The sequence below is a fragment of the Ylistrum balloti genome, unplaced genomic scaffold (assembly GCF_031769215.1).
Source record: "Ylistrum balloti isolate Yb309-2 unplaced genomic scaffold, AGI_CSIRO_Ybal_v1 Utg370824, whole genome shotgun sequence".
Taxonomy (NCBI): Eukaryota; Metazoa; Mollusca; class Bivalvia; order Pectinida; family Pectinidae; genus Ylistrum; species Ylistrum balloti.
This window is the reverse complement of record NW_026782476.1, coordinates 116,115-143,744: the sequence shown is the minus strand read 5'-3', so window position 1 is coordinate 143,744 and position 27,630 is coordinate 116,115. Positions and strand designations below refer to the sequence as shown.

General features: G+C 36.6%; 2 protein-coding genes across 3 annotated transcripts in view; both read right to left on the bottom strand.

Moving 5' to 3' along the window:
- Positions 1–382: 382 nt before the first annotated feature.
- LOC132558768 (hornerin-like) lies at positions 383–2,700 on the bottom strand. Its single transcript, XM_060223369.1, is given in 5 exon segments — positions 383–950; positions 952–1,004; positions 1,185–1,495; positions 2,020–2,409; positions 2,637–2,700. Coding segments are annotated over 5 exon segments (1,386 nt in total).
- The window catches only part of LOC132558786 (cytosolic phospholipase A2-like), a 50,786-nt gene continuing 25,678 nt past the window's right edge, over positions 2,523–27,630 (bottom strand). For both annotated transcript variants that reach the window (XM_060223391.1, XM_060223392.1), the window contains 17 exons: positions 27,405–27,542; positions 20,256–20,280; positions 16,500–16,578; positions 16,144–16,290; positions 15,443–15,561; positions 15,061–15,098; positions 13,425–13,557; positions 13,017–13,153; positions 12,540–12,762; positions 12,254–12,368; positions 11,713–11,850; positions 11,453–11,545; positions 10,520–10,778; positions 10,073–10,212; positions 9,394–9,572; positions 8,647–8,833; positions 2,523–5,208 (listed from right to left, as the gene is read on the bottom strand). In XM_060223391.1, coding sequence (XP_060079374.1) covers positions 4,505–5,208; positions 8,647–8,833; positions 9,394–9,572; positions 10,073–10,212; positions 10,520–10,778; positions 11,453–11,545; positions 11,713–11,850; positions 12,254–12,368; positions 12,540–12,762; positions 13,017–13,153; positions 13,425–13,557; positions 15,061–15,098; positions 15,443–15,561; positions 16,144–16,290; positions 16,500–16,578; positions 20,256–20,280; positions 27,405–27,542 — 2,854 coding nt within the window. In that variant the 3' untranslated portion in view covers positions 2,523–4,504. The remainder of the gene's footprint in view (positions 5,209–8,646; positions 8,834–9,393; positions 9,573–10,072; positions 10,213–10,519; positions 10,779–11,452; positions 11,546–11,712; positions 11,851–12,253; positions 12,369–12,539; positions 12,763–13,016; positions 13,154–13,424; positions 13,558–15,060; positions 15,099–15,442; positions 15,562–16,143; positions 16,291–16,499; positions 16,579–20,255; positions 20,281–27,404; positions 27,543–27,630) is intronic.

Genomic DNA, 27,630 nt, shown 5'->3' with positions numbered 1-27,630 from the left:
GTCGCTTTACGTCCTATTAACAGCCATGGTTACTTGAGGACGTTCTAGGTGTGGATGGTTGAGGAGAGCCGGTGTTGCCGGAGAAATGCTTTTTTGAACCCCTGAGATTCACGTGTTCCCGTGACCGGACATAAATACCACTGAAATTATCATAAAACCCTTTACATCCGTTAGATTTGAAGTTGAATTCATTTATATCATAGTAACTATCAGCGGGATTCAAACCCATGTTATTGTATCGTTAACCTTACTGCCAAATTAAGTTATGATTACAAGCTGTATTTACGTGAGTTTGACTGTTTGATCACATATCAATACATCTATTACACCTATATAATATTCATGTACATCTTTATCAGAGTTACCTCTTTTGTGACTTGATTTAGTCACCACTTGCGTGATTTGATTCTGGTTCACCACTTGTGTGCCTTGATTTACAGTTATCACTCATGAGATTTGATTCTGGGTCACTATTTGTGTGACTTGATTTAGAGTCACCACTTATGTGACTTGATTTAGAGTCACCACTTGTGTGACTTGATTTAGAGTCAACACATGTGTGACTTGATTTAGAGTCACCACATGTGTGACTTGATTTAGAGTCACCACTTGTGTGACTTGATTTAGAGTGACCACTTGAGTGACTTGATTTAGAGTCACCACTTGTGTGACTTGATTTAGAGTCACCACATGTGTGACTTGAACTAGAGTGACCACATGTGTTACTTGATTTAGAGTCACCATTTGTGTTACTTGATTTAGAGTCACCACTTGTGTTACTTGATTTAGAGTCACCACTTGAGTGACTTGATTTAGAGTCATCACTTGAGTGACTTGATTTAGAGTCACCACATGTGTGGCTTGATTTAGAGTCACCACTTGTGTGACTTGATTTAGAGTCAACACATGTGTGACTTGATTTAAAGACACCACTTGCGTGACTTGATTTAGTCACCACTTGCGTGACTTGATTTAGAGTCACCACTTGCGTGACTTGATTTAGACTTGATTTAGAGTCAACACATGTGTGACTTGATTTAGAGTCACTTTCACATGTGTGTTATTTGATTCTGAAACACCACTTGTCTGATTTTACCATTTGGGTGCCTTGAATTTTAGTTACCAGAACAGAAGCAATACACCACTTGCAAATAAAAATGTGACTTGATACATCTCTCAGTCACCACTTGCACTTGAACTAGAGTCAACACATGAATGTGACTTGATTTAGAGTCACCACTTGCGTGACTTGATTTAGAGTCACCACTTGCGTGACTTGATTTAGAGTCAACACATGTGTGACTTGATTTAGAGACACTACTTGTGTGACTTGAACTAGAGTGACCACTTGAGTGACTTGATTTAGAGTCACCACTTGCGTGACTTAATTTAGAGTCACCACTTGTGTGACTTGATTTAGAGTGACAACTTGAGTGACTTGATTTAGAGTCAACACATGTGTGACTTGATTTAGAGTCACCACTTGTGTGACTTTCTTAAAAGTCAATATGTGTGTTATTTGATTCTGAAACACCACTTGTCTGATTTGATCCAAAGTTACCATTTGGGTGCCTTGAATTAGAGTTACCACTTGTGTGACTTGAGAAGCAATACACATGTGTGACTTTTTTTATTTAAGAACAAATTGTGTGAAATTAAAATGTGTGACAAATAAAAAACTGACCAATTTCTCTCATGACCACATGGTTTAGAATAACTTGCGTGACTTGAACTAGTGACCACTTGTGTGACTTATATCTAGATTGACCACATGTGTGACTTTCCTATTGGAAACCTTCAGTGACCACTTGTGTGACTTGAACTAGAGTGACCACATGTGTGACTTGATACTGTGATGAATGTTTTTTTCATCATACAAATTCTCATGTGTGACTTTTCCAATTCACCACTTGTGTGACTTGATCCTAGAGTGACCACATGTGTGACTTGAAATAGAGTGACCACTTGTGTGACTTGATTTAGAGTCAACACATGTGTGACTTGATTTAGAGACACTACTTGTGTGACTTGAACTAGAGTGACCACTTGCGTGACTTGAACTAGAGTGACCACTTGTGTGACTTGAACTAGAGTGACCACTTGTGTGACTTGAACTAGAGTGACCACTTGTGTGACTTGATTTAGAGTGACCACTTGAGTGACTTGATTTAGAGTGACCACTTGTGTGACTTGATTTAGAGTCACCACTTGTGTGACTTGAACTAGAGTGACCACATGTGTGACTTGATTTAGAGTCACCACTTGCGTGACTTGAACTAGAGTGACCACTTGTGTGACTTGAACTAGAGTGACCACATGTGTGACTTGATTTAGAGTCACCACTTGTGTGACTTGATTTAGAGTCACCACTTGAGTGACTTGAACTAGAGTCACCACTTGTGTGACTTTCTTAAAAGTCAATATGTGTGTTATTTGATTCTGAAACACCACTTGTCTGATTTGATCCAAAGTTACCATTTGGGTGCCTTGAATTTTAGTTACCACTGAACAGAAGCAATACATTTTTATCAGACATTTTTTTATTTAAGAACAAATCGATAAAATTAAAATGCAAATAAAAATGGAAAATTTCTCTGACGTATAACATAATAACTTAAGTACTTAGGTATTCTTGCCATTTACATCTCTCATCTGCACCATATATCTTATATTCTCGTCTTTCCTATTGGAAACCTTCATTCTATTTCTTTAACTGACGGAATAAAATAAAATTTGCGGTGTAACATATACTGTGATGAATGTTTTTTTCATCATACAAATTCTCATTCCGTACTTTTCCAATTCAACTTCTAATCTGTCATCCTCCATTCCATCCATATTATTGAAATACGTTTTCAAACACTTTCATTAACACACCTCTGACTTACGACTACATAAATGATCATATACATGATTTAACCCACATTAACATTCATATCTTCGAACTCGAACCAGCATACGTATCCGTAAACTTACAAAGCATTTCTGTTTTGCAAGTGTTCCGGGATTATGCTTTTACACTAAACATTTCTTACCAGCTTTTTTTACGGTATTGCGCTTCCTTTTGTGAAGGACATTCTTATAAATCACAATGTTTTATTGATCTCCAAATCAAAAAGAAAATCAAATGTTGACTAGGTAATTTCATCAATAGATCCCACAAGTATCTTGGCGCTCACATTTTTTTATTTTTCAAATCAACTTTGATCATTACTGTTAGATTCTCTTCTTTTCTGTTTGTTTTTCTCTTCGTTATATAAAAAATTCGCTCTCGAGAAATAGCGACGTTAATCTTTATCTGTCAAACCCAAGATAGTCGCCTCCCGGCAAATCTGGGTTTTATCTTTATCAGTCCAAAATCAAAAGGGCTCAACTAGGAACAAAAGAACCACCATATGAAAGAAAGATCCAGCCAGTAATTCTCATGAAATAGAAATAATCATTTTTCATAGACAACATCCAAAATGGCCGTCTGTCGGCCATTTTGTTTTTTCATATTAATTCCAAAATGCACAACTGGGTTCTAAGAGAAACCTGCATATGAGTTTTAAAATTATCCATCTGTTACTTTTGCAATAATAGCGATAACAGTCTATGAATGTCAATAACCAAGATGTCGTCTTTCAGGTGCTTGTTCCTTCGACCGATCCAAACATGACCTATTATGCTAAACAGGAGACGACGGGTAACGAGCAAATGAAAATTCACAAATAATTATAACAAAAATTGTTTAAGGACGGACGCACGGCGATTTGAACAGCTTACCATCTGATGAAGTGGGCTGATAATGGAATCAATATAGTAAACTGTCTACTACCAAATACATTCTACTACAATACTTTTCATTTTATTCTTAGCAATACCATATATGATGGTAAAATGATGAGATATAGTCGCAGTTTGTGAAGGTACATATTAAAGTTATAGAGGTGACCAGAGGTGTCGTTACTTGATGCTGTATGGATGATATTCAAAGTATGATGACTGATGAATCCTGCAAAACTTAAAATGGCTTTCATACGAATGGAGTTAAAAATGGTTGTTAAAATGGACCTTGTGTATATCTGCCGAAGATGTGATGTAAATATATATTGTTCATCAGACCACAGCAATAGTAAAACATTTGAAATTGTATTCGATGTATTAACTTCAATGTTCACAAAAGTCACTCCAATATCCAACGAATCCCTCTAAGACAAGAGACAAGCAACTCCTCTTTCAAACACACGTTCCTCTTTAGATGGTGTACCTTGTTATCTATTCTCGTGTCAACAAGCAATACATTCGACATGAATTTACATGCTGTTTTGTTTATTCTGCGATATTTTCCTTGGTAATATCATCAAGCTCAGCTCTGTTGAGAGTCGGCTTAAGCTCAAATAAATCGATCGTTCTGCATGTGATTTATTCAATATTACCACATGAGCATGGCGCTCAATCGTGGGCGGTATGTTTGAGCAAAATACCTATTTTTAAGGGCTGTAGTAGGTAGAGCACATGACCATCAAATAACATCTGACATGACAGAGTAAAACTGATCGTTGTCACTATCTTCATCGATAGAATCACATGTAGCATCCTCCCACTGTTCCTCCCCATCTCCTTTAGTATTTATTTTCGCTAGTCTACCTGGCCTACTCCTCAGCGTTGCGTCTTTTGCTTTTCCGTCATATTCGTCATCTTCCAAAGGAGAAGATAGCCCTCCAAGCGCTGCGAAATCATTACGGCGTGTGTGTGCGAGTCTTCGTTTGCTCTTGGTCATGGGTTTTCGTTCCGGATCGTCCCTCCGGAATCCCGCCTCGTTCGCTGACTTGGCCAGATTCATTTGCTGACTGGGACTAGAAGGCGAACCGCCACTGCTTGAGAGCACGTCTCCTGAACTGGTAACACGTGATCGCCTTGTGCCTAATTGGGACAGGTATCTGCTTAACCTCTGCCTGTTTTTCACACTGACACGGCGTAAGTTATTCACTTCCTTCAAAGAGCATGGTAATCTAGTAGGATTTTCTCTCTTTTTGACGATTTGGTCTGCAATCACAGACTTAATATCCTCTATGTGAAGCAAGGTGTTGAATTCTGTTAGCTTTGATAACTTCATGAATGCGTCATGTGAATATTTAAAATTGAATGTTGAATATGGCGTCGCAGGGTCATCAAAAATGTCGAAGTTTGCAAATTCAAGTTCTTCTTCTGTGACTCTTGGCACGCCTGCAACGTAACACACAAACAACATATTAGTCGAAAATTGATGCTATCTTTAGAAATGTTAAGGCTATATGTTCGGGACTGCTGTTTACCAAAATGTGGATAATTCTCGCAGCTGATTTAGCACCATATCTGCATGATTGACGTCCTTTGGAAAATTAGTGGGTTTTTTTATTTGAAGAATGTTGGACAATATTTGAGGGTAATGTCTCGAGTGATGTTGGACAATATTGAGGGTAATGTCTCGACTGATGTTGGACAATATTTGAAGGTAATGTCTCGACCGATGTTGGACAATATTGAGGGTAATGTCTCGACTGATGTTGGACAATATTTGAGGGTAATGTCTCGAGTGATGTTTGACAATATTTGAGAGTAATGTCTCGAGTGATGTTGGACAATATTTGAGAGTAATGTCCCGAGTGATGTTAGACGATATTTGAGGGTAATGTCTCGACCGATGTTGGACAATATTTGAGGGTAATGTCTCGAGTGATGTTGGACAATATTGAGGGTAATGTCTCGACTGATGTTGGACAATATTTGAGAGTAATGTCTCGAGTGATGTTGGACAATATTTGAGAGTAATGTCCCGAGTGATGTTGGACAATATTTGAGGGTAATGTCTCGACCGATGTTGGACAATATTTGAGGGTAATGTCTCGAGTGATGTTTGACAATATTTCAACGTAATGTCTCGACTGATGTTGGACAATATTTGAGAGTAATATCTCGAGTGATGTTGGACAATATTTGAGAGTAATGTCCCGAGTGATGTTGGACAATATTGAGGGTAATGTCTCGACTGATGTTGGACAATATTTGAGGGTAATGTCTCGAGTGATGTTGGACAATATTTGAGAGTAATATCTCGAGTGATGTTGGACAATATTTGAGAGTAATGTCCCGAGTGATGTTGGACAATATTTGAGAGTAATGTCTCGACCGATGTTGGACAATATTGAGGGTAATGTCTCGACTGATGTTGGACAATATTTGAAGGTAAAGTCTCGAGTGATGTTGGACAATATTGAGAGTAATGTCCCGAGTGATGTTGGACAATATTTGAGAGTAATGTCTCGACCGATGTTGGACAATATTTGAGGGTAATGTCTCGAGTGATGTTGGACAATATTGAGGGTAATGTCTCGACTGATGTTGGACAATATTTGAGAGTAATGTCTCGAGTGATGTTGGACAATATTTGAGAGTAATGTCCCGAGTGATGTTGGACAATATTTGAGGGTAATGTCTCGACCGATGTTGGACAATATTTGAGGGTAATGTCTCGAGTGATGTTGGACAATATTTGAGAGTAATATCTCGAGTGATGTTGGACAATATTTGAGAGTAATGTCCCGAGTGATGTTGGACAATATTTGAGGGTAATGTCTCGACTGATGTTGGACAATATTTGAGGGTAATGTCTCGAGTGATGTTGGACAATATTTGAGATTAATATCACGAGTGATGTTGGACAATATTTGAGAGTAATAATGTTGGACAATATTGAGAGTCTCGAGTGATGTTGGACAATATTTGAGAGTAATGTCTCGAGTGATGTTGGACAATATTTGAGAGTAATGTCTCGAGTGATGTTGGACAATATTTGAGGGTAATGTCTCGACTGATGTTGGACAATATTTGAGGGTAATGTCTCGAGTGATGTTGGACAATATTTGAGAGTAATGTCCCGAGTGATGTTGGACAATATTTGAGTCAATATTTGAGAGTAATGTCTCGAGTGATGTTGGACAATATTTGAGGGTAATGTCTCGGTTGGACAATATTTGAGGGTAATGTCTCGAGTGATGTTGGACAATATTTGAGAGTAATGTCTCGAGTGATGTTGGACAATATTTGAGAGTAATATCGCGAGTGATGTTGGACAATATTTGAGAGTAATGTCTCGAGTGATGTTGGACAATATTTGAGGGTAATGTCTCGAGTGATGTTGGACAATATTTGAGGGTAATGTCTCGAGTGATGTTGGACAATATTTGAGAGTAATATCTCGAGTGATGTTGGACAATATTTGAGAGTAATGTCTCGAGTGATGTTGGACAATATTTGAGGGTAATGTCTCGAGTGATGTTGGACAATATTTGAGAGGTAATGTCTCGAGTGATGTTGGACAATATTTGAGGGTAATGTCTCGAGTGATGTTTGGAATGTCAATATGTTGAGAGAGTAATGTCTCGAGTGATGTTGGACAATATTGAGGGTAATGTCCCGAGTGATGTTGGACAATATTGAGGGTAATGTCTCGACCGATGTTGGACAATATTTGAGGGTAATGTCTCGAGTGATGTTGGACAATATTTGAGAGTAATGTGATGTTGGACAATATTTGAGAGTAATGTCCCGAGTGATGTTAGACGATATTTGAGGGTAATGTCTCGACCGATGTTGGACAATATTTGAGGGTAATGTCTCGAGTGATGTTGGACAATATTTGAGAGTAATATCTCGAGTGATGTTGGACAATATTTGAGAGTAATGTCCCGAGTGATGTTGGACAATATTGAGGGTAATGTCTCGACTGATGTTGGACAATATTTCAAGGTAATGTCTCGACCGATGTTGGACAATATTTGAGGGTAAAGTCTCGAGTGATGTTGGACAATATTGAGGGTAATGTCTCGAGTGATGTTGGACAATATTTGAGAGTAATGTCTCGACTGATGTTGGACAATATTGAGGGTAATGTCCCGAGTGATGTTGGACAATATTGAGGGTAATGTCTCGACCGATGTTGGACAATATTTGAGGGTAATGTCTCGAGTGATGTTGGACAATACTTGAGAGTAATATCTCGAGTGATGTTGGACAATATTTGAGAGTAATGTCCCGAGTGATGTTGGACAATATTGAGGGTAATGTCTCGACCGATGTTGGACAATATTTCAAGGTAATGTCTCGACTGATGTTGGACAATATTTGAGGGTAAAGTCTCGAGTGATGTTGGACAATATTGAGGGTAATGTCTCGAGTGATGTTGGACAATATTTGAGAGTAATGTCTCGACTGATGTTGGACAATATTGAGGGTAATGTCTCGAGTGATGTTGGACAATATTTGAGAGTAATGTCTCGAGTGATGTTGGACAATATTGAGGGTAATGTCTCGACCGATGTTGGACAATATTTGAGAGTAAAGTCTCGACTGATGTTGGACAATATTGAGGGTAATGTCTCGACCGATGTTGGACAATAATTGAAGGTACAGTCTCAACTGGACAATATCTCGATCAGTATCTTAATTCAAGACAGTATTTTTGATCTATACATAGTATGTAGTATACAGAGATGAGTACGAAATCACACATTTAGAATTTGATACAGTAAAGCCAAATTATTGTCAAAAAAAATGTTCTGTTTCTGTGATATCGCGAAAAATTTGAGGAAATGTTTAAAATAACATTTGGTAAGATTTTCTTACCTGGGCTGACAAATTTCCGGAACTCAATGTTTACGAGGACGAAGTGGAGAACTATAGGACAGTAGGGATCGTCCGGATGTCGGAAGATGTAAAGCTCCTTCATGCCCTCTCTATCAAAGACAGTGGAGTCGATCGGTGGGAAGGAAAGTTTATTTAGTTTCGCCCATTTCTCCGCTAACAGAAGTTCCTGAAAATACAAACCAAAGTATACATACTCTAGGAATTTACCGAACTCCAGTTGTCAATCTATTCGATGTCATTTTAAACGTGAATGTTTTTTCATATTAATATCATATATCAGCACGCACAACTAACATGTTAATTTCTATTTATGAAATAACAGGTTTATCTGAAAGGACCTATTTTTATTGCTAAGATTTGCGTAACTTGCCATGCATCATTCAAGTTATATTGCCATTGAAGCGATTGTTGAAGGGCCAAATAAAAATAATACATAAAAATATATTTAAGGTCTTAAATACAAACTATGATGTCTGAACCTGTATTGTGTTGATGCTTTAGACTATCCAAGTAGTAACACATTTGTGAGTCTCTTGAAGTGAAAGTAAATAAAATCAAAACTTATGTCAAAATCGTTAACATTTACATTGTTAACGCTCAGAAAATGTCTACCAACTAATACTTTGTGCGTAGCATGTATCAACAAATAAAGCAAAGGACTTAACCACTGACTATTTCTGATTTGTTTTGAAGTTATACTCCATAGCTGTACAAGGGACGTTTTACCTTGAATGGACGAGTTGAGTCCCCTGGTCTGGCACTGAAGTCAAAGGACAGTATAATATTACAGCACCTCTGCGGACGGAGGACCAGAGGATAGGGTGAATTAAATGTAAGACCAGCGTCGACCATGTACAGGTGTTTCACATTGGTCGGGTGCATCTCTAGAAGACCACTGAAATCATCTGTAAGTATAGACACGGGATTATATACCAGAGATCACGGTGGATAAACGACAAGTTATATACACATCAATCCAATATTGACAAAATCTATCTTCTGTAATAGATAGCAATATCTATTTTACTTAAGTTAATTGGATATCTACATATGACAGTGTATCACGATATGGAATTCGCAGTAGATTCAAAACAATTAGATTATTACAAGGCATCCCAAGATATCATATTTAGTGTTAACTAAATAAGCAGCACATACATTATGTAATAACCACGACAAATGAACATTTCGTTCATATTAAGTATATTTCACGCATAATTGATAAGAAAACAACGTATAATACATCAAAGACAGCTTTCATAATGTTTTAAAAATAATAAGAACATTTTCAAAACTGACTTAATAATATATAGAAATATAAGCACAACTGATAACAGATAAATGATATTTCTTGGGAAACTGCTGGTTCTGGCTGTCTATACACTTACTGCAAAATCGTACTCACCACTGACTCGTGTGTCGGTTGTGTTGTCTGCAGGCGTGAACGGGGATAGTGGAAACGTCTGCTGCAGGGAAAGTCCTCTCATGAAGTTATGTACAACGCCTGCACGTCCCGCACGAGTGTTCAGTAACTCAACCTTTTTCCTGTGACATTACGACCACATTTTAAGTCAACGGCATTTAGATGTTAGAAAACTAAGAGTATTTACAGCCATTTTGACTACATTGTAATGCGTTTATTGCCTGTTTTACTTGGAAATAGTTTTGTTAAAGCTTTCCTTTTCCATCTTCCGACCTTTGCAAGCCATTTACATTTCCACAACATCAAGGTTGTTCTTATCATTTGGAATCAGAGTATACAAATTCATTATTTTCGTTTTGTACAATTCATTTTTTTAGATATAAACAATTTCAAAGCAATGCCGTTTCAACAATGTCATCATCAACTCACTCTAGAATTCCGGTGAGGAAAGATTGCCAGTAGGTTTTTTGCTTTGTACGTCGAACTGTCTGTTTCCGGTTGATCTGGCGGGGTGGGCCATTGCCATTCTGCATGGCAAGTTTTTTCTGTGCTTCCTCACTGAACGAGAAACGGTTGCGAACAGCCGCTTCTCGTCGGCGTTTTACCTCGTCTGGTGTTATATCTTCTTCTTCTTCGTCTTCACTGCTGTCACTGCTTTCGTCCTCCTGGTTCAACTCTATTTGTTTAACTACAACACAAATAATCTACTGTTTAGATTGGAATTCTTCGTTTTACCGCACACACATATATATACACATACTTCTTGAATCGCCAAAGCTGTGTAATCCTATTTTACATTGAGACGACAAGTTGCTATTTTAAGTTGTTCCTATGCAAAAACACGTCATCATATATGTTTCCTTTTTATATTTAAGTTTTTATTTACATTGTAAGAGAAGTACGAATAACATGAAAAGTTACCGGATTGTTTAAGGCCAGACGATTTTACATTATGTAATAACTTGTGTGTAGAAATTGTCTGATGTAGACAATTACACGTACATAAAAAGTTTTCCATGGATAATCGGGGGTAACTTAAATGTTCCCATAAAGTATGCTTACACTGAAATATCGTAACCTTGATATGGTTTCATTACTTTACATTAAACTGACAATTCGCCATCCCAACATTACTGCAAGCTCATTTGACGCTAAAAGTCAAGAAGAGAGCGGCTTCAGCCAATGCTATAAAATCTAACTCTGATCTGGTTAAAGAACTCATAACCTTTTCTCCCTTAAGTGAATGTTTAACTCATAGGGCAAAAGAGATGTTGAAGAAGGTAGAGGCTGCTACACAGTGTTGTCTATGTATAGGTATTTTAACAACAAAATGCTTTATTGAAATCCTCAAGCTCTATTTACCCATTTCCTGACGAATCATCTCCACTGGATCCAACTTCCTGTTGTCATCCAGTAGTCGTTTGAACAGGATGCAGAAAGCACTGCCCCATATACCTTTAGATAAAAAAAAAACTTATCATCATTTCCATACAACACAAATACGTATTGCTAAAAACATAGACAGGTATTCATTTCCTTAGAATATTACTAAAAACCATAGGTAAACACGCGCAAAATGCAACAGCTGTTAAGGCCTAATGAGATTAAGAGGTTCAGCTTACCTTGGAGAAAATGTAGCGGGGGCTCTGGAAATTTCTTGCAAAGTTTTCCCAAAAAGAACTTGCATCCAAACATTTCGGATTTCATAAACGTTCCATATTTTGGCAATCCGATTTCAAACGGTGAAAATTCCACCCATTCTACAATAAGGAAATGTTGTGTTTTAGGACTTTCATAAATAGGTTTCCTAGGTAACAATAAGACGTATGCTTATCTTTCAATTAATTTGTCTCTGAATGGCAAATAAATTTGAGAGACAATTGAGAGTCTCTTCTATGTAGTAATAAATGCAGAGATTGCCCTTGAATAATTAACATAACTTGAATTTACGGTAACACATGTGACAAAAAACGAACCGTATATCACATAATTAACATTGGTCACCCTAAAATTATATACACGAACAAGTGTGGTTGTGATATACATAAATAACCTACATGTCAAGCACAATCATGATTCAAATACATTTATAAAGACTGTCATCTGAATATCCTGCTAACCACGCTAAGCTGGATCACAACCAATTCAAATAACATTATTTACCTTGAAAACTTCTGGCGGATCTGTCCATTTTCACGTTCACACATGTCATCAATGGAAGGGGTCGCTGCCCATCCGACAACTTCTCTTTCATGTCTGTCAGTCTAAAGTCCAACCGCTGAAAATAAAATGTCGGAGAATTCGAATTGATTTTTTTTTTAATGAAAGAAGTGTGGTTTTCTAACCGAAATGGCATTTTCAATTTTAGTACAGCAGACCAAACGAGTGTCCACGAACACTACATGGAACAGTCCATATCACTATTACGAAATTCGTGAAAGAAACTTACATCTTTTATCAGAGTTTCACCGACAAGATGTCCGAAGATGTCCGTGAAACTGACTGGCTGGCCGTTTCTCCGTTTTTGCATGAGAAGATCCAAATTTTTGTATATACTTTGCGGTGACAGGAACCACATCAGACTAGAGTCTATATTATTTTTCAGCTCTTCTTGCATGTCCCCAGGGTTCATTTCGGGCCATTTTTTGTGTGAATACAATGTCGATATGTACCTGAAATAGAAATTTCACCATGATGGTTAACCGAACTATATCTTATGTAAAGGAATACGGAGCATGGTTATAAAAAATGAACAAAAACACAGCAGACAAGCGTAGTTTTCTATGTGCCTAGAATTAGATACAGTACAACCGAGTTATGAATTAAATAACATCGTACAGACATTTCGTCCTGCGACAACGGGCTGAAACATTATTCCAAAAAAATGTTGGATATGTTCGTTTGAAGATACAAAGCAATAACTCACCACGAAGATCCCGAAAGGCCCGCCATATATGTAGTACAGTCGAGAATTCCAGTGTCGGCCAGGGCCTTAGCCACGCCGCTGTATCCCACCATGGCACGGAAACCCCCTCCGGAACCAATCACCCCTATCACGGGAACCTGTGGACAGATTGGATCAGTAATTTATGAAATTTTCTCACTTTTCGTTTTGGTGTCATATTTACCAAAATGATAATTACAAATTGTAGCGTTGTGTTGTGTTATTAGTACTTAGTTTTAACAGGTTTGCTACCCTCGTCGTATACAGTGATTGATTTGAGAATCTAGAATTAAATACTTAATAGATTCCTTTCAATTGAATTACGCAATAGTTACTCAAGAACCGTTTATATATGAATCGTCATTTCAGCAATTTAGACAATCGGTATACCTCATCTACGGACATGGGACCTTTGTCACCTAGAATTTCAGACATTCTCTCGCGCACACGTTCCTTCCTGCGCCTGATAAATTCCTTTTCTTCATCACACAGACACAAGCTGTACCGTAACGTGGGGTCCTGACTGAAAGTAAATCCGCATATAAACCATATATCACAGATGAACCCAATTACATGACCCACATATACGCAATATGTCAAGGATATCATGAATTATCACACCTTTATTGTACATCTTACCCAACCCAATACTTAAAACGTAACCTCAATATATTTACCCAATATAAAACATATTGACTAATTCTCACTCGTTAACACATTATATAACACGTTATATAATATATTAACACTGTATATAGCACATTAGCCTATAACATCACACATATCCCATTTTATCACACAAAAGCCCGTTATATATTATATTAACCCTTTATATAACACATTAGCCTATAACATTACACATTAGCCCATACTATTACACATTAGCCCATACTATTACACATTAGCCCGTTATATCACACAATAGCTCGTATTATCACATACTAACCCATTATATCACATATTAAACCAAATTATCCCAACCACCCTACATATCAGCCCATAACTACTGCCAAAATGTGAAAATGAAAAAGACCTATTGAGGTATTTAATACTTGGTTGTCAATAATAAATATGCGAGATATTTTCATACACCTATGAGTGAATTATTCTTTGTGACCACAAGAAATGAAGAACTATGTTGTGATTGCGCCTTAATACTTCCGTGAGAAGTAAATATAGTTTCCGTAAATGGACATTTTCCTACGCAACACAGCCTAGTTTTAGTGCATGGAAGATAAACAAATGACACTTTATTTCGTTTGCTGGGATTCATCAGTGTTAAATACCGGATTAAAACAATACATGTTTAATATCTTTCTACACCAGGTTTGTTTTTTCGCTCAAAACGGAAAAAAACAAGGACGGAAAATACAAGAACGGCTTGTCAAGGGCTTTTCATGTTGGCTTTCCTAACCTTCGCCGAGTATAGCTTTGTATTATGTGGTACTAGCTATTAATAATATTAATCAAATAAATCATATCTATACCCAATTACACATCAAACCATATATCACATGTTATACCAATGTCTCACACGTGAATCCATACATCACACATCAAACCACACACCACGTATAAACACTTCTAAAGAAATGATAATTACCATGTATCTACACTATCAAAACATATAAACATTTGAGTAAGTAACTGTAAAGTGTATTTGTCATAACAGCATAAAAATTATGAAACTTTGCAGTATAACTATATCATAACACCGGAGCTTTGTTGTTGTTGTTTTTGTTTTGTTTTTTTTTTTTTTTTAAAGTTTATGCCGTTCAAAGTGTCAAATATTCAAGAGTGTTATACCGGAAGGATTTGACTTGCAATAAAAACCGATGGCGGTTGAAATATGTAACAAATAATTGCTTCCAATTTTATTTCAGTTCCTGAATATAAAAACAATGGATAAGAAAACTAAGTTCAATTAAAGGCAGATTTCGTGTCATGAATATAGAACTTACACATACCGAATGGACTAGAAAAATATGTTTGAAAATAACATATCATTTGAAAACTTGATACTTACTCAATATGTGTTTCAAACTCCATGTCGACTTCTGATACCTGCAAGGTGAGACAAAATATCAATTAAAAAAATCTTCACATAGCGACGTTGATACAGCTTGATTTAGCCAATATTAAATAACTTTATTCGTGAATTTGATCGTTATATTTCTATATATGGTTACACAATGAAACGCACCATGAGTCGTACTCTAGTGTCATTGTCTTCAATGGTTGATCTAGTCAATATTCTCATACACCACCAGAGTACTTTTATGAAATAAAAATATGTGAGAAATTCTTCAATTCATTAGCTGTATACCAAGACGTCACTAGAATACGAGTGGTTGTCCTTGTGTTAGTTTCGTGTTGTTTAAACGAGAGGATTACTTGAGACCACTTACATCGTTAAAGACGAAGGTTTTCTGTACTAGTTTGCCTTTAGGTATTTCTGTAAGATCGAACCAGACATCTCCGATCTTCTGGTCGAACTGGCCAGGATTAGCCTCCATCAGTGCTATCTCTGAAACAAAGCCAACTTGCTATTGAACAGTCTACCAAAGGAATGTAGTATACTTATATGTATTGTCAGTCTAGTCATCACAATATGTCATTCAAGAACTGTACCCGAACATCGACAGGGAGAGTGATGCAGTGTATAATCAATGTTAGATAGGATATCTACTTACTATGACAGTAAGTTGAATCGCCGAAATATTCAGTGGATGTTAAAAATTAAGAATAATTATTCGATTCAAATTACTGTTTGGTATTAAATTAAGTAATAGGCTGTCATATCATGATATATGTTGACTTCTAATGTACCCTAATGTTGTTTAACTCTATGTTGAAAATGGTAAAGAATGCCGTTCTATATACAGGAGTATTATCGGAAATTATGAAGAGATAATAATGTTTGCTTTGCTTACAATACAGGTATATTAGGCTTTATATGATAAACGACAGTAATATAGTACCACCATCCACGACCTCATTGCTATAACTGACACAGAAGACAGCGGTTCCAGTGATTTTCTTCCTGTATGTGGTATTTAGTTAACTTAAGGAATTAAAACATTTGTCTAAATATAGATATAAAACTCACGGATTTCATTGTGTTCATTTTCATCCATAAGAAATGTGAATTCCTCCGCCCAGACAGGGTTAATTTCATTGTCAATAGTGGCCGTTCTCCGCCGTCCTTCAGGTGCTGTTCGGATCCTTAACACGATGTAAGGATCGGGCGTATCAACTGAAAAGGCATTCTATTAGTAAAACTACTCACTTTCTCCGGATAATGGCGGTTCCGTATACGTAAACGAATAGGATTTAATTTTTTTTCCAAAAATATATCAAACAAAAATGGTAAAGCAACGAAAATTGAAAGAAAGCTAGCAATCCGCAATTCAAATGAAACGCTATTTTATCAATAAAATAAATATGTCGACAGTTGACACTCACGTAAGTCCATCCATCCTTTCGTGATATTTCGTCCACACAGGACCCTCACTGTCAGGATCAAGCATGGCTTGTGTTCTACCTGTTATCGGAAATATTCCAAATAAATGTTATGTGTGAAATAAAATCAACAACATAGAATGTTAGTTATCTTTCCTTTGCATTCACGATACATCTAACAAAACGGCTATCCACAAGCTGGAATTGATGTTCCCAAAAATTAAGGTGACTTCTTGGTTTTGATTGTATTTCTTTTCTTCCGTCGCTTGTTGGGTCTAGTGCACCGGTAAGGAAGATCACCAAGAGACAAGTAGGAGCTGAACATTATGAATGAGAAGACATTTGGAACTGGCAGGGTGTCTAGCTATGGTGTTGTGGTTAGAACATTTCAATGTGCTGTATAAGTGTCAATATCATCTCTGTACATGAGATATTTTATTTATATTTTACGATGTAATCTCCACTTCAGCATTACAATCCGGTTATGCAAAGTGTTGTAATAAATTATACTGCTATGGGTATCACGTGTTTACATAAACCTGAAATGTTATGTTGGTCTGGTAACACTGACAACGTACAATGTAGAAGACGGTGACATAAAACATTGCTATCTGATACATTTGTCATCATGCTTATTGAAGTTGAAATTGTTACCCTTCACTGAACTCAAGTCATGAATCGTTGGTTGTCATGTAACGTTTCAGTTACATCCACTCTTTTTCTACCTAATATCAATTAAGGCTTGATACCGCCCCTCTGTACATATACATCTTATTCAAGTCGACTTAATTGGACCAACAATGTTAGCTTTGATTTATCAACAGAAAAGACACGCTTTGTGTAGCTTCCCAGTAATGTTTCTATACTCACCTATCATACTCTAATACTTTACTTCATTTGATAAATCGTTATCTAAGTTGTAAATGTATTGCCATCAATTTACTAAGAAGTATGCAATAAATACTTGAACTGAATTGTACTGTATATTTACTGTGGCTAATGCTACGTAACCGTTCAGATAAAACATGATAACTTTGGTGTTCCTTTAAGATATACTTGCTTTAAACAACACGATAGCGTAGGGACACTCTAAACAGGAAAAAATGGTATAAGAAAGCCATCTGTGATAACGATCAACACCTTGTCAAGTTACCGCGGTATTTTTAAATGACTCTGGGCATGTTTGTTTAATCGATCTTGTTCCGTGATCACAGTATATTTATGATGCCACCGGGAAGCCGTTGACCTCTTACATATAATGGAGGTGTAACTTTGTGTTTCGTAGGATTTACTTTGTATATGAAGTTTTACGTATCCGAGTTGAGGGTTTTTCTAAATTTTGAATATCTACCAGTATGATTTTTATCGTTGTATAGATACTGTGCACACGTTGCTGGGAACGCATTGCACACCGAGACGGGATTGATTTATCGCCGTTTTAACAAGTGGGTAGTTCTATCAATCATAATACTGCAGATGACTGTTGCTAAAAGATTTAAAGACTCGTCAGCTGTTCTAATGTACAAAAGTGATCGAAAAAGAATATTTCAATAAAGTCTGTAATTTATGAATGTCAAGATAATTTTTGTATTCTAAGCCAAGTCACTTTTGTTATAAATTTAAGTATGACATGCAGGTTACGACAACGGAAAATGCGCTTCCGGGCCTCAACAGTTACTGTCAGTAAAATGAGATATAACCCATTCTTAACTCAGTGATCCAGTCTTGAGCAATAAGTAAGACCTCCGTCAATATACAGTGATTTGCACCAAACTATCACGAACAACGAACAGTTACTGCCTGGTGTTTTATCATAAACGGGGTCGTTCTATAACTTAAGTACACCCGTCAGTGATGCACATGTCTTTTACCACAATCGTTTGACAAGTGTCCACATCCGACTCCGCACCGGCCGTCACTTGTTCACAAGTGTTGTGAGAGAGCGATCAAAGTTCCCTTTATTCATTGTTTGCATTTTACAGCATATATTATAACACCTAATAATATTATTTATATGGCCTCTTGTTAACACAATGCTAAATCTGGATTGTATACACTGAAATACAAATAAATCCTTGATCCCACCAGACATTTAAACTATACAACATTATTGTAATTCATCCTTAACACTGACTAGTTAACTTTTTCATTGTCATTGTAATTAATCCTCAACGTTATTGTAATTCTTCGTAAACTTTGACATTTACACGGTTCAACGTTATTGTAATCCCTCGTAAATTTGACAACTAATTACACTGTTCAACGTAATTGTACTTCATCGTAAATCTCGACAACTACACTATACGATGTTATTGTAATTCCTCCTTACTCGTGACAACTACACTACACGATGTTATTGTAATTCCTCCTTACTCGTGACAACTACACTACACGATGTTATTGTAATTCCTCCTTACTCTTGACAACTACACTACACGATGTTATTGTAATTCCTCCTTACTCTTGACAACTACACTACACGATGTTATTGTAATTCCTCCTTACTCGTGACAACTACACAACACGATGTTATTGTAATTCCTCCTTACTCTTGACAACTACACTACACGATGTTATTGTAATTCCTCCTTACTCGTGACAACTACACAACACGATGTTATTGTAATTCCTCCTTACTCTTGACAACTACACAACACGATGTTATTGTAATTCCTCCTTACTCGTGACAACTACACTATACGATGTTATTGTAATTCCTCCTTACTCGTGACAACTACACTACACGATGTTATTGTAATTCCTCCTTACTCGTGACAACTACACTACACGATGTTATTGTAATTCCTCCTTACTCTTGACAACTACACTACACGATGTTATTGTAATTCCTCCTTACTCTTGACAACTACACTACACGATGTTATTGTAATTCCTCCTTACTCGTGACAACTACACAACACGATGTTATTGTAATTCCTCCTTACTCTTGACAACTACACTACACGATGTTATTGTAATTCCTCCTTACTCGTGACAACTACACTATACGATGTTATTGTAATTCCTCATTACTCGTGACAACTACACTATACGATGTTATTGTAATTCCTCCTTACTCGTGACAGTTACACTACACGATGTTATTGTAATTCCTCCTTACTCGTGACAACTACACAACACGATGTTATTGTAATTCCTCCTTACTCGTGACAACTACACAACACGATGTTATTGTAATTCCTCCTTACTCGTGACAACTACACTACACGATGTTATTGTAATTCCTCCTTACTCGTGACAACTACACAACACGATGTTATTGTAATTCCTCCTTACTCGTGACAACTACACTACACGATGTTATTGTAATTCCTCCTTACTCGTGACAACTACACTATACGATGTTATTGTAATTCCTCATTACTCGTGACAACTACACTACACGATGTTATTGTAATTCCTCCTTACTCGTGACAGTTACACTACACGATGTTATTGTAATTCCTCCTTACTCGTGACAACTACACAACACGATGTTATTGTAATTCCTCCTTACTCGTGACAACTACACTACACGATGTTATTGTAATTCCTCCTTACTCGTGACAACTACACTACACGATGTTATTGTAATTCCTCCTTACTCTTGACAACTACGCATAAGAACTACATTGTAAATGGCGATCACTGTATATCTTTACATCTAACAGTTAACCTGTAACAGGCGATACATTATGCCCTCAACTCTGGTAGCTATTTGGAATAAAGACAGCGTAATACAATATAAAGACTACTCACCTCAAAGACTTGGTACGGATCAAACCTGCATGTAAAAAACGAGACGTGATTATACATTTTATAATAGGATAACAAGCAAGGATATTTAGCGTCGAATCACTAAAAGGTATAAAACACTAAGGTATTTAGACAGTTTAAATAAAGAAAACTGACATGTTTGCTGTTATCTATTTGATAATCAAGTCAACATGACATGGAAATAATACAGTTTTTTTTTTTTATTTCCTGGCATTTTCATGTTGTCAAGTCACACAGGTAAATATATTTGTGGGAAAACTTAACATTAAACACTCCACAAAAGAATGGATATTTTGTATCGTCCTTTTTATTATTTTGATTTCAAATGTTCTCTATACAAATTGTCTACAATGTTTTCTATGGTGGGTTCTAGGCTACCTCATGATTCTACGATGATCACCTTCTTACGAGTTCACATACTCAGGCTTAAAACTGTTTCTATTTGTGGGAAAAGTCCTTAACATCATCCACAAAAGAATGGATATTTTGTATCGTCCTTTTTATTATTTTGATTTCAAATGCCATCAAATTGTCTACAATGTTTTCAGTCAGGTCTACCCCTAACAGCAGTTAATCTAGATACAGTCAGGTCTACCCCTAACAGCAGTTAATCTAGATACAGTCAGGTCTACCCCTAACAGCAGTTAATCTAGATAAAGTCAGGTCTACCCCTAACAGCAGTTAATCTAGATAAAGTCAGGTCTACCCCTAACATCAGTTAATCTAGAAAAAGTCAGGTCTACCCCTAACACCAGTGAATATAGATACAGTCAGGTCTACCCCTAACATCAGTGAATATAGATACAGTCAGGTCTACCCCTAACAGCAGTTAATCTAGATACAGTCAGGTCTACCCCTAACATCAGTTAATCTAGATACAGTCAGGTCTACCACTAACAGCAGTTAATCTAGATACATTCAACCTTAAGCTGACAATATACACCCCGATTTCCCTTGAAACACAATCCATCCACAGAAAATGAAATCTGCTCCGTTTCGCGTTTATTGATACAAAGAAAAACCCGCTCCGACAGGAGAGGTTTGTGAGTCTGTTTCACACATATCATATTTGACAAACGACCTTAATCTATGATCTGCATTATAGACGCTGGGGACTATTGTAGACAGGAACTAAATTTAGGCTTAGCGTAGGTTTATAAGCTCTTTTAACCGCTACCTCGGTATCTTTTATAGAGATAGGTCTTAAACAAACAGTGTCTACACACAAAAGGTTAAAAATTGGATCATGTTGGCATTTAAGTCTATCGCTAAAGCCATCATTCGGAATAAGGCAGGACATTATCTTCTTATTTCCTATACTCGGACAACATTCCGCGCTGAAGAAATATTTATATACATATATGTTCATGTACAATATATCGTTTAGGCATTATAACTTGACAGTAAATCATCTTCCAGAAATTGATGACGTATTAAAAGAGTTTCACGGATTTCCCAGCAACCTAGCGGATTTTTTATAAACCCTCCATCGATTCACTGGTTTCCAGTTGCGCTCGTTCAATAATGCTCATACATGTATCATTTAAGGAACCAGTCATATTCATATATATATATATACAAATATATATTTAAACGTTTATAGGTGTGAGTGTTCACTCCTGTCTTGATGCCGACCCTCTTAGATCAACGGTTTACAATGACCTCTCTGTTTGTGTCGACATGGTTAGTGTCCCTGTTTACAAAGATTCTAGTCTTTTAGGCACTGTTAAGGCCAAGGTATGCAATGACAGCTGAGTTGGTACCGGTCCTCCAATGCTACTCCTTGACAACAACTCTGTCTTTGTTTCGGCGCTCTTATTGCAACGGTCGGAAGGACCATATCTAGATGTCAGCCCTGTTAGTCACAAGGTTTACAACAAATCCTGTCTATGTGTCAGCCTTGTTAGTCACAAGGTTTACAAGGACCTGTCTTGATGTCAGCCCAATTAGTGACAAAGACTACCACAACTCCTGACTTTGTAACGACCTTGTTAGTCACAATGTTTATAAGGACCCTGTCTATGTGTCAGCCTTGTTAGTCATAAGGTTTACAAGGACCTGTCTTGATGTCAGCCCAATTAGTGACAAAGCCTACCACAACTCCTGACTTTGTGACGACCTTGTTAGTCACAATGTTTATAAGGACCCTGTCTATGTGTCAGCCTTGTTAGTCACAAGGTTTACAAGGACCTGTCTTGATGTCAGCCCAATTAGTGACAAAGACTACCACAACTCCTGACTTTGTGCCGACCTTGTTAGTCACAAAGTTTATAAGGACCCTGTCTATGTGTCAGCCTTGTTAGTCACAAGGTTTACAAGGACCTGGCTTGATGTCAGCCCAGTTAGTGACAAAGCCTACCACAACCCCTGTCTTTGTGACGACCTTCTTAGTCACAAAGTTTACGAGAACCCCTGTCTTTGTGACGACCTTGTTAGTCACAAAGTTGACAAGAATCCCTCTCTTTGTGTCGGCTAGTAAGACAGTAAATGGTAATTTAGATCACAAGATTTTAAAAAAAGGGTTTATAATTTTTATTCTTAAAATGAATAAAGCAAAGAAATTCATTATTCTCTATGCAAAAAAATATAACCTATATGAATTTATCGCAACAGATCAGAAAATACCTTGGATTGACACAAGGTTGTAAAGACTGACATACAATGGATAACCCGTTACAATAATATATACACAAGCCTGCGGCAAACAATGTGTGGAACATGTATTTCTATTGAATAGGTTTTACTATCTGTTTTGCTTGATTGAACGATACTGCTTAATGAAGGATATTTAAATAAAACATCTGTGATTACCCTGAGTCTACATGTTATGTATATATACATGAATTCACAAGTGGAAAAGTCATGTCTGATTCAGTATGATATACGTGAAGTCGTTTCTCGTGACGCGACAAAGGGTTAACAACATCCTAGAAACGTCTTCTTGCTACAAGTACACACTTATATAAAACATGGAGACCAGTTATCCCCTGTGAGCTGTGATTGGCTTAATGTTCCCACTGTTTCCACTCTCGATTGTGACGTCATAAGCTCATGGTGTTACAATGTATATAAATTGTGACGTCATCAAAGAAAGGGATATAAAACCACACCATGTTAGATTTTGTATCAATCAACAGTAAAATGATGTATTCACGAATATAGCAAAAGTATATGTTGTGATAAATATAAGTTATCGTTCGTTTTTATTTCCTAGATTAATTATAAAAAACCACGTCGTTTTCATTAAACATCGACAAAGGTATAAAAAGGAAAAAGTCGAGGACTCGTTTCATAGATTAAGATTTTGTATATATATTAAGATTCTGTATTTATACAGAATAGTATGGCATTAACACTGTGGTCATGAGGTTCATGCCGTGACGTCATCAGTCCGACTATGATAACACTGACTTCCTTATGTCACGAAAAAGTTCACTGGTTGACGTCATGTGAGTAAAAAGAATGACCTATTTTACACTGTTGAATTGTCGTTTTTGAATTGTTTCAATAAACAGTGTTATCGCTTTATGACACGCATCGTTACTACAGACAACTTTACATAAGCATTCACGACTTTGTCAAGTTTCATGTTGTAGGACAATAATTTTACTAGGCTTTCACGATAAGCCTTGTTTTACATACAGGATCTAGGAATTATTAGTACTATGTTACAGAACACGGCCTTGTCCCTAACTACTCTGATTCCTGCATACGACATTGAATCGACAAAATATTCGTATCGACTCTAGAAACTTAAGGCGAATCTGAGTACAAATGGTGTGTTTTCTTTAATGGTTAAATAGAGGATATTTAAGAGTGTCTTCAGTAATAAAAAATCTACTTCACAAGTGTGTCAAATGTTTTAGTATCTTTCACGAGCGCGCAGCAAAATCCCTGGCATATTTAGAACAGATATAACAGAAGAAAGCTGACTAGGCTTCTCACGGACACTCAGTATACCTTTATAGTAAAATATGGCCTGTTTTTAAAAAATCATTAAAGAAATATTAACACATGAATGAATATCAGTGTGATTTATTTCTATATTCACAAAGCAATTTGTACTTATCAATGTCACAAACAGACAAAATTTGCAGTAAGACATCCACAGAGAGTTTCACCGATGACAAGCTACTACGCGGCGGAAAAAAATGGCGGCAACCTACAATTGTCGCTTTTCTCACGTGTTCGCTCCGCCTTTGACATTCGGCTGAAGATTGGATTTCATGTATTACACGGTAGTTAGTGTTACATTGTTTGCTTACTTTCATTAAAACGAAAGATTAACAAGGAATTGTATTACCTGTAACTAACAAACAACACCTTCAGGTTTCTGGTTTTGTATTTCTTCACTCGTGAAAAATAACACATTTCACTGGCATTTTTTTTTTTTTTTTTTAAGTTGGGTTCTTTTTTCAAAGTCGCGTCATTCAACTGAGCATATTGGGAATGTTTTGCCATTTTCGTCCATGAACAGGAAGGGCGAATTTTAGATGGAAATTTGTTACAATTTATATCTAATCCTCAGCGGGCGAAATGGACATGCGGCGTATCTGTGTGTAATGGTGCACGCATTAAATAGGGCGAAGACATCTCGGTATACAGTACTAAGGTATCATATGAGGTCACACACTAAATATCATAATCGGTTTATACTTGTTACCTAGTACAACAGGCTAGCGTAACAGATCAGCAGCCATGAAAGTCACTTCCATGTATGTGTGTATGTTATACACAATCACTTTTTAAAGCTTATTACATACGGTAGTCAACATGTAAAATACTCAGAATTTCAGACAGAAAACAACACTAAAAGCACTTGAATCATCCGGCTTATAAAGCCAAACTACAAATTTTGTAACTGTCGATCTGTTCTCCTCATCATGCTTGTATATACCGTATTAATCCTAAAAAAAAGTTCTGAAACGAATCGAACATTTATCGCCATAGCAACCGTTTCTATATAACACCCATGTCCTGTACAAAATATCTGAAGCATTATAACTCCTAGCAAATTGGAACATTCTTTTCCATCTCCCGAACTAGTCCATGGTTACACAGATTTTTTTCACAGATACTTTACGATTATTTTCTTCCGAAGTTCAAGACGTAATTTACTTTGAGTTTTGACACGATTTCTAAATCTTTAACAAGTACTGAACAAAGAATTAGGTACAGATGATAAAGTTTACCCATTATCGAAATCTAAGATGCGAGAAGAATATATGAGCGCAGATTAGTCAGTAAAACACTTCGGTAAACATGCTACCCCAACAATAGTTCTTAAATCTACTTTATCGTGTTTCGAAATGGCCCGACTACTTAGAGAATTAAACCTTATTAATTAGAATTAATTAGTCCTGTAAATGAGAATAAATAAACACTTACGTAATATTGGTTTGTCTTTCAGTCTAGTTGAGTTAATCAAACTCGGAGAGAATTTCACCTCACTATACTTATGACTTTATCCAACATGTTTATTCATATAAATGAATCACAGCATTTGTTTCATCAATAAAAAGTTGTATTAAATTTAGATTACATAATCAAAAATGGAAGTATGTCTCGTGAGAAACGTAACATTATGTACCAGGTCGTTCGCCTTTGAAATGACATTTTCCTGCTGGTGTGAATTAGGTAGCCCCCGTTAAACGTTGTTAAATGATGGATTTATTCTCGATAACTATGTACAACGCTAGCTACATTTTCGTCAACCTAATGTTACTGCAAGAGGTTCAGACAGACGAAAAGGTCAGACAGGTGTAAATTGTCCATTAAGTTTATCCACCTATAGAGCAGCCTTTAAAACCCCACAAGCGTTGAGATTCTAGTATGAGATAACACCATATACTTCCTAGGCATGCAGTCCCCTAGAACGATAGTATCTACTTGTAGTGGTCAGTAATGGTCACATTCTGGGTCATACAGGTGACCTGTAACACGTTTGTAATGATTTCTACTGTTCTACTAGAAAATCCAATCCCTCAATGGCTGTATAATCAAACGCTGTCAGTTAGAGAAATGCAATTAAACTTGTCATCAACCCGAGGGCGCCTTAACAACAGAATAGGGGATTGTTTTTACTTTATATAGAATAATCAAAAAATCTACTGTTAATTTTTGGCAACAAAATTGAAAAACTTTGACAGGTTGTTGATCTATATGGGCTTATTTGAGTGATTAAAATGTTTCCTAGAATTATAATTCACTATTTGGAACCGGAATACATGTTGCTGCCTCTGGTGTTATAGTTGCCCTGTATATATTATGTATAGCGTAGACTAGTTTAGACCCTTATACGTGTCGATTCAGTGAAAAGACGAGGACTTAAAGCTGAGCTACTCCTTTTTTAACATATTAAAATAACCTTTTTATGTAAACTGACAGACAAGTAGAAATATCCAGGTAAACAAGTGTTTGACCTAAATATAGACATGGAGCGATGTACTCCTTTGTGTATAGGACATTCTAGTGGTGTCAACATTATACAGGAACGTTCCGGTATATTGTATTTAAATGAGGAAATGGCAACGCATGATAATGCAGTCAGGAAAATGAAAGCCTTCTCTAGCACACATCCACAATGTCACCTTCCTATATATTGAAAAGTCCGTGTAATTTCCTCAAAAAACATAAAATCTGTACCACTCCCTGTTCTTTCTCCCTAACCCGGCAGTTTAACATTATCTACTTATTTAAGTATATATAGTAGCAGAGACCCGCCATCAATTAATTACACTCTTAAAACATAACGGAATGTTGAATGTGGTAGTCATATACCTGTAAATGACAGATGTATGTAGATAAACTAAGGTATCTCTGTACGTGGGCTGGCATAGGTATCTTATACAATCTCTTTCGTTACAATATCACATGTCCTAAAATATTTTTTTATAGAAGCAAAAAATACATTTATAAACATTTCAATGGATGAAAACCTTCACATTGTGGCAACGCCGGCTTCTTGTACATTAACACGTTAAGTTACCACAGGATTTCAATTTCATCCTTGAGTATCTTAAACGGTTAAAATTTGCCTCAAATATATAGTTAAAATATGCTAATTTTGCAAGGGAGGCATACAGCATAGTGTTATTGGTCAAATAGAATTAAGAAGGCAACTATACTCACACTTTGTCCAATGACATCTCCTTGGGCCTGTGTTTGCTGTGTTTGGGAGAGTGTGGACTGGGTGTAGGAGAGAACGGGTCACCGTCCACTACATCGTTAGCGACGCTGTACTGCGGTACTTTCCTAACGAGAGGCTCTCTGTCAAAAACAAACATAGTTTTAACACCTCCATAGAACACACACGACCTCGCCATAACTTTAACTTAAATAGAAGTAAGCGAATCAT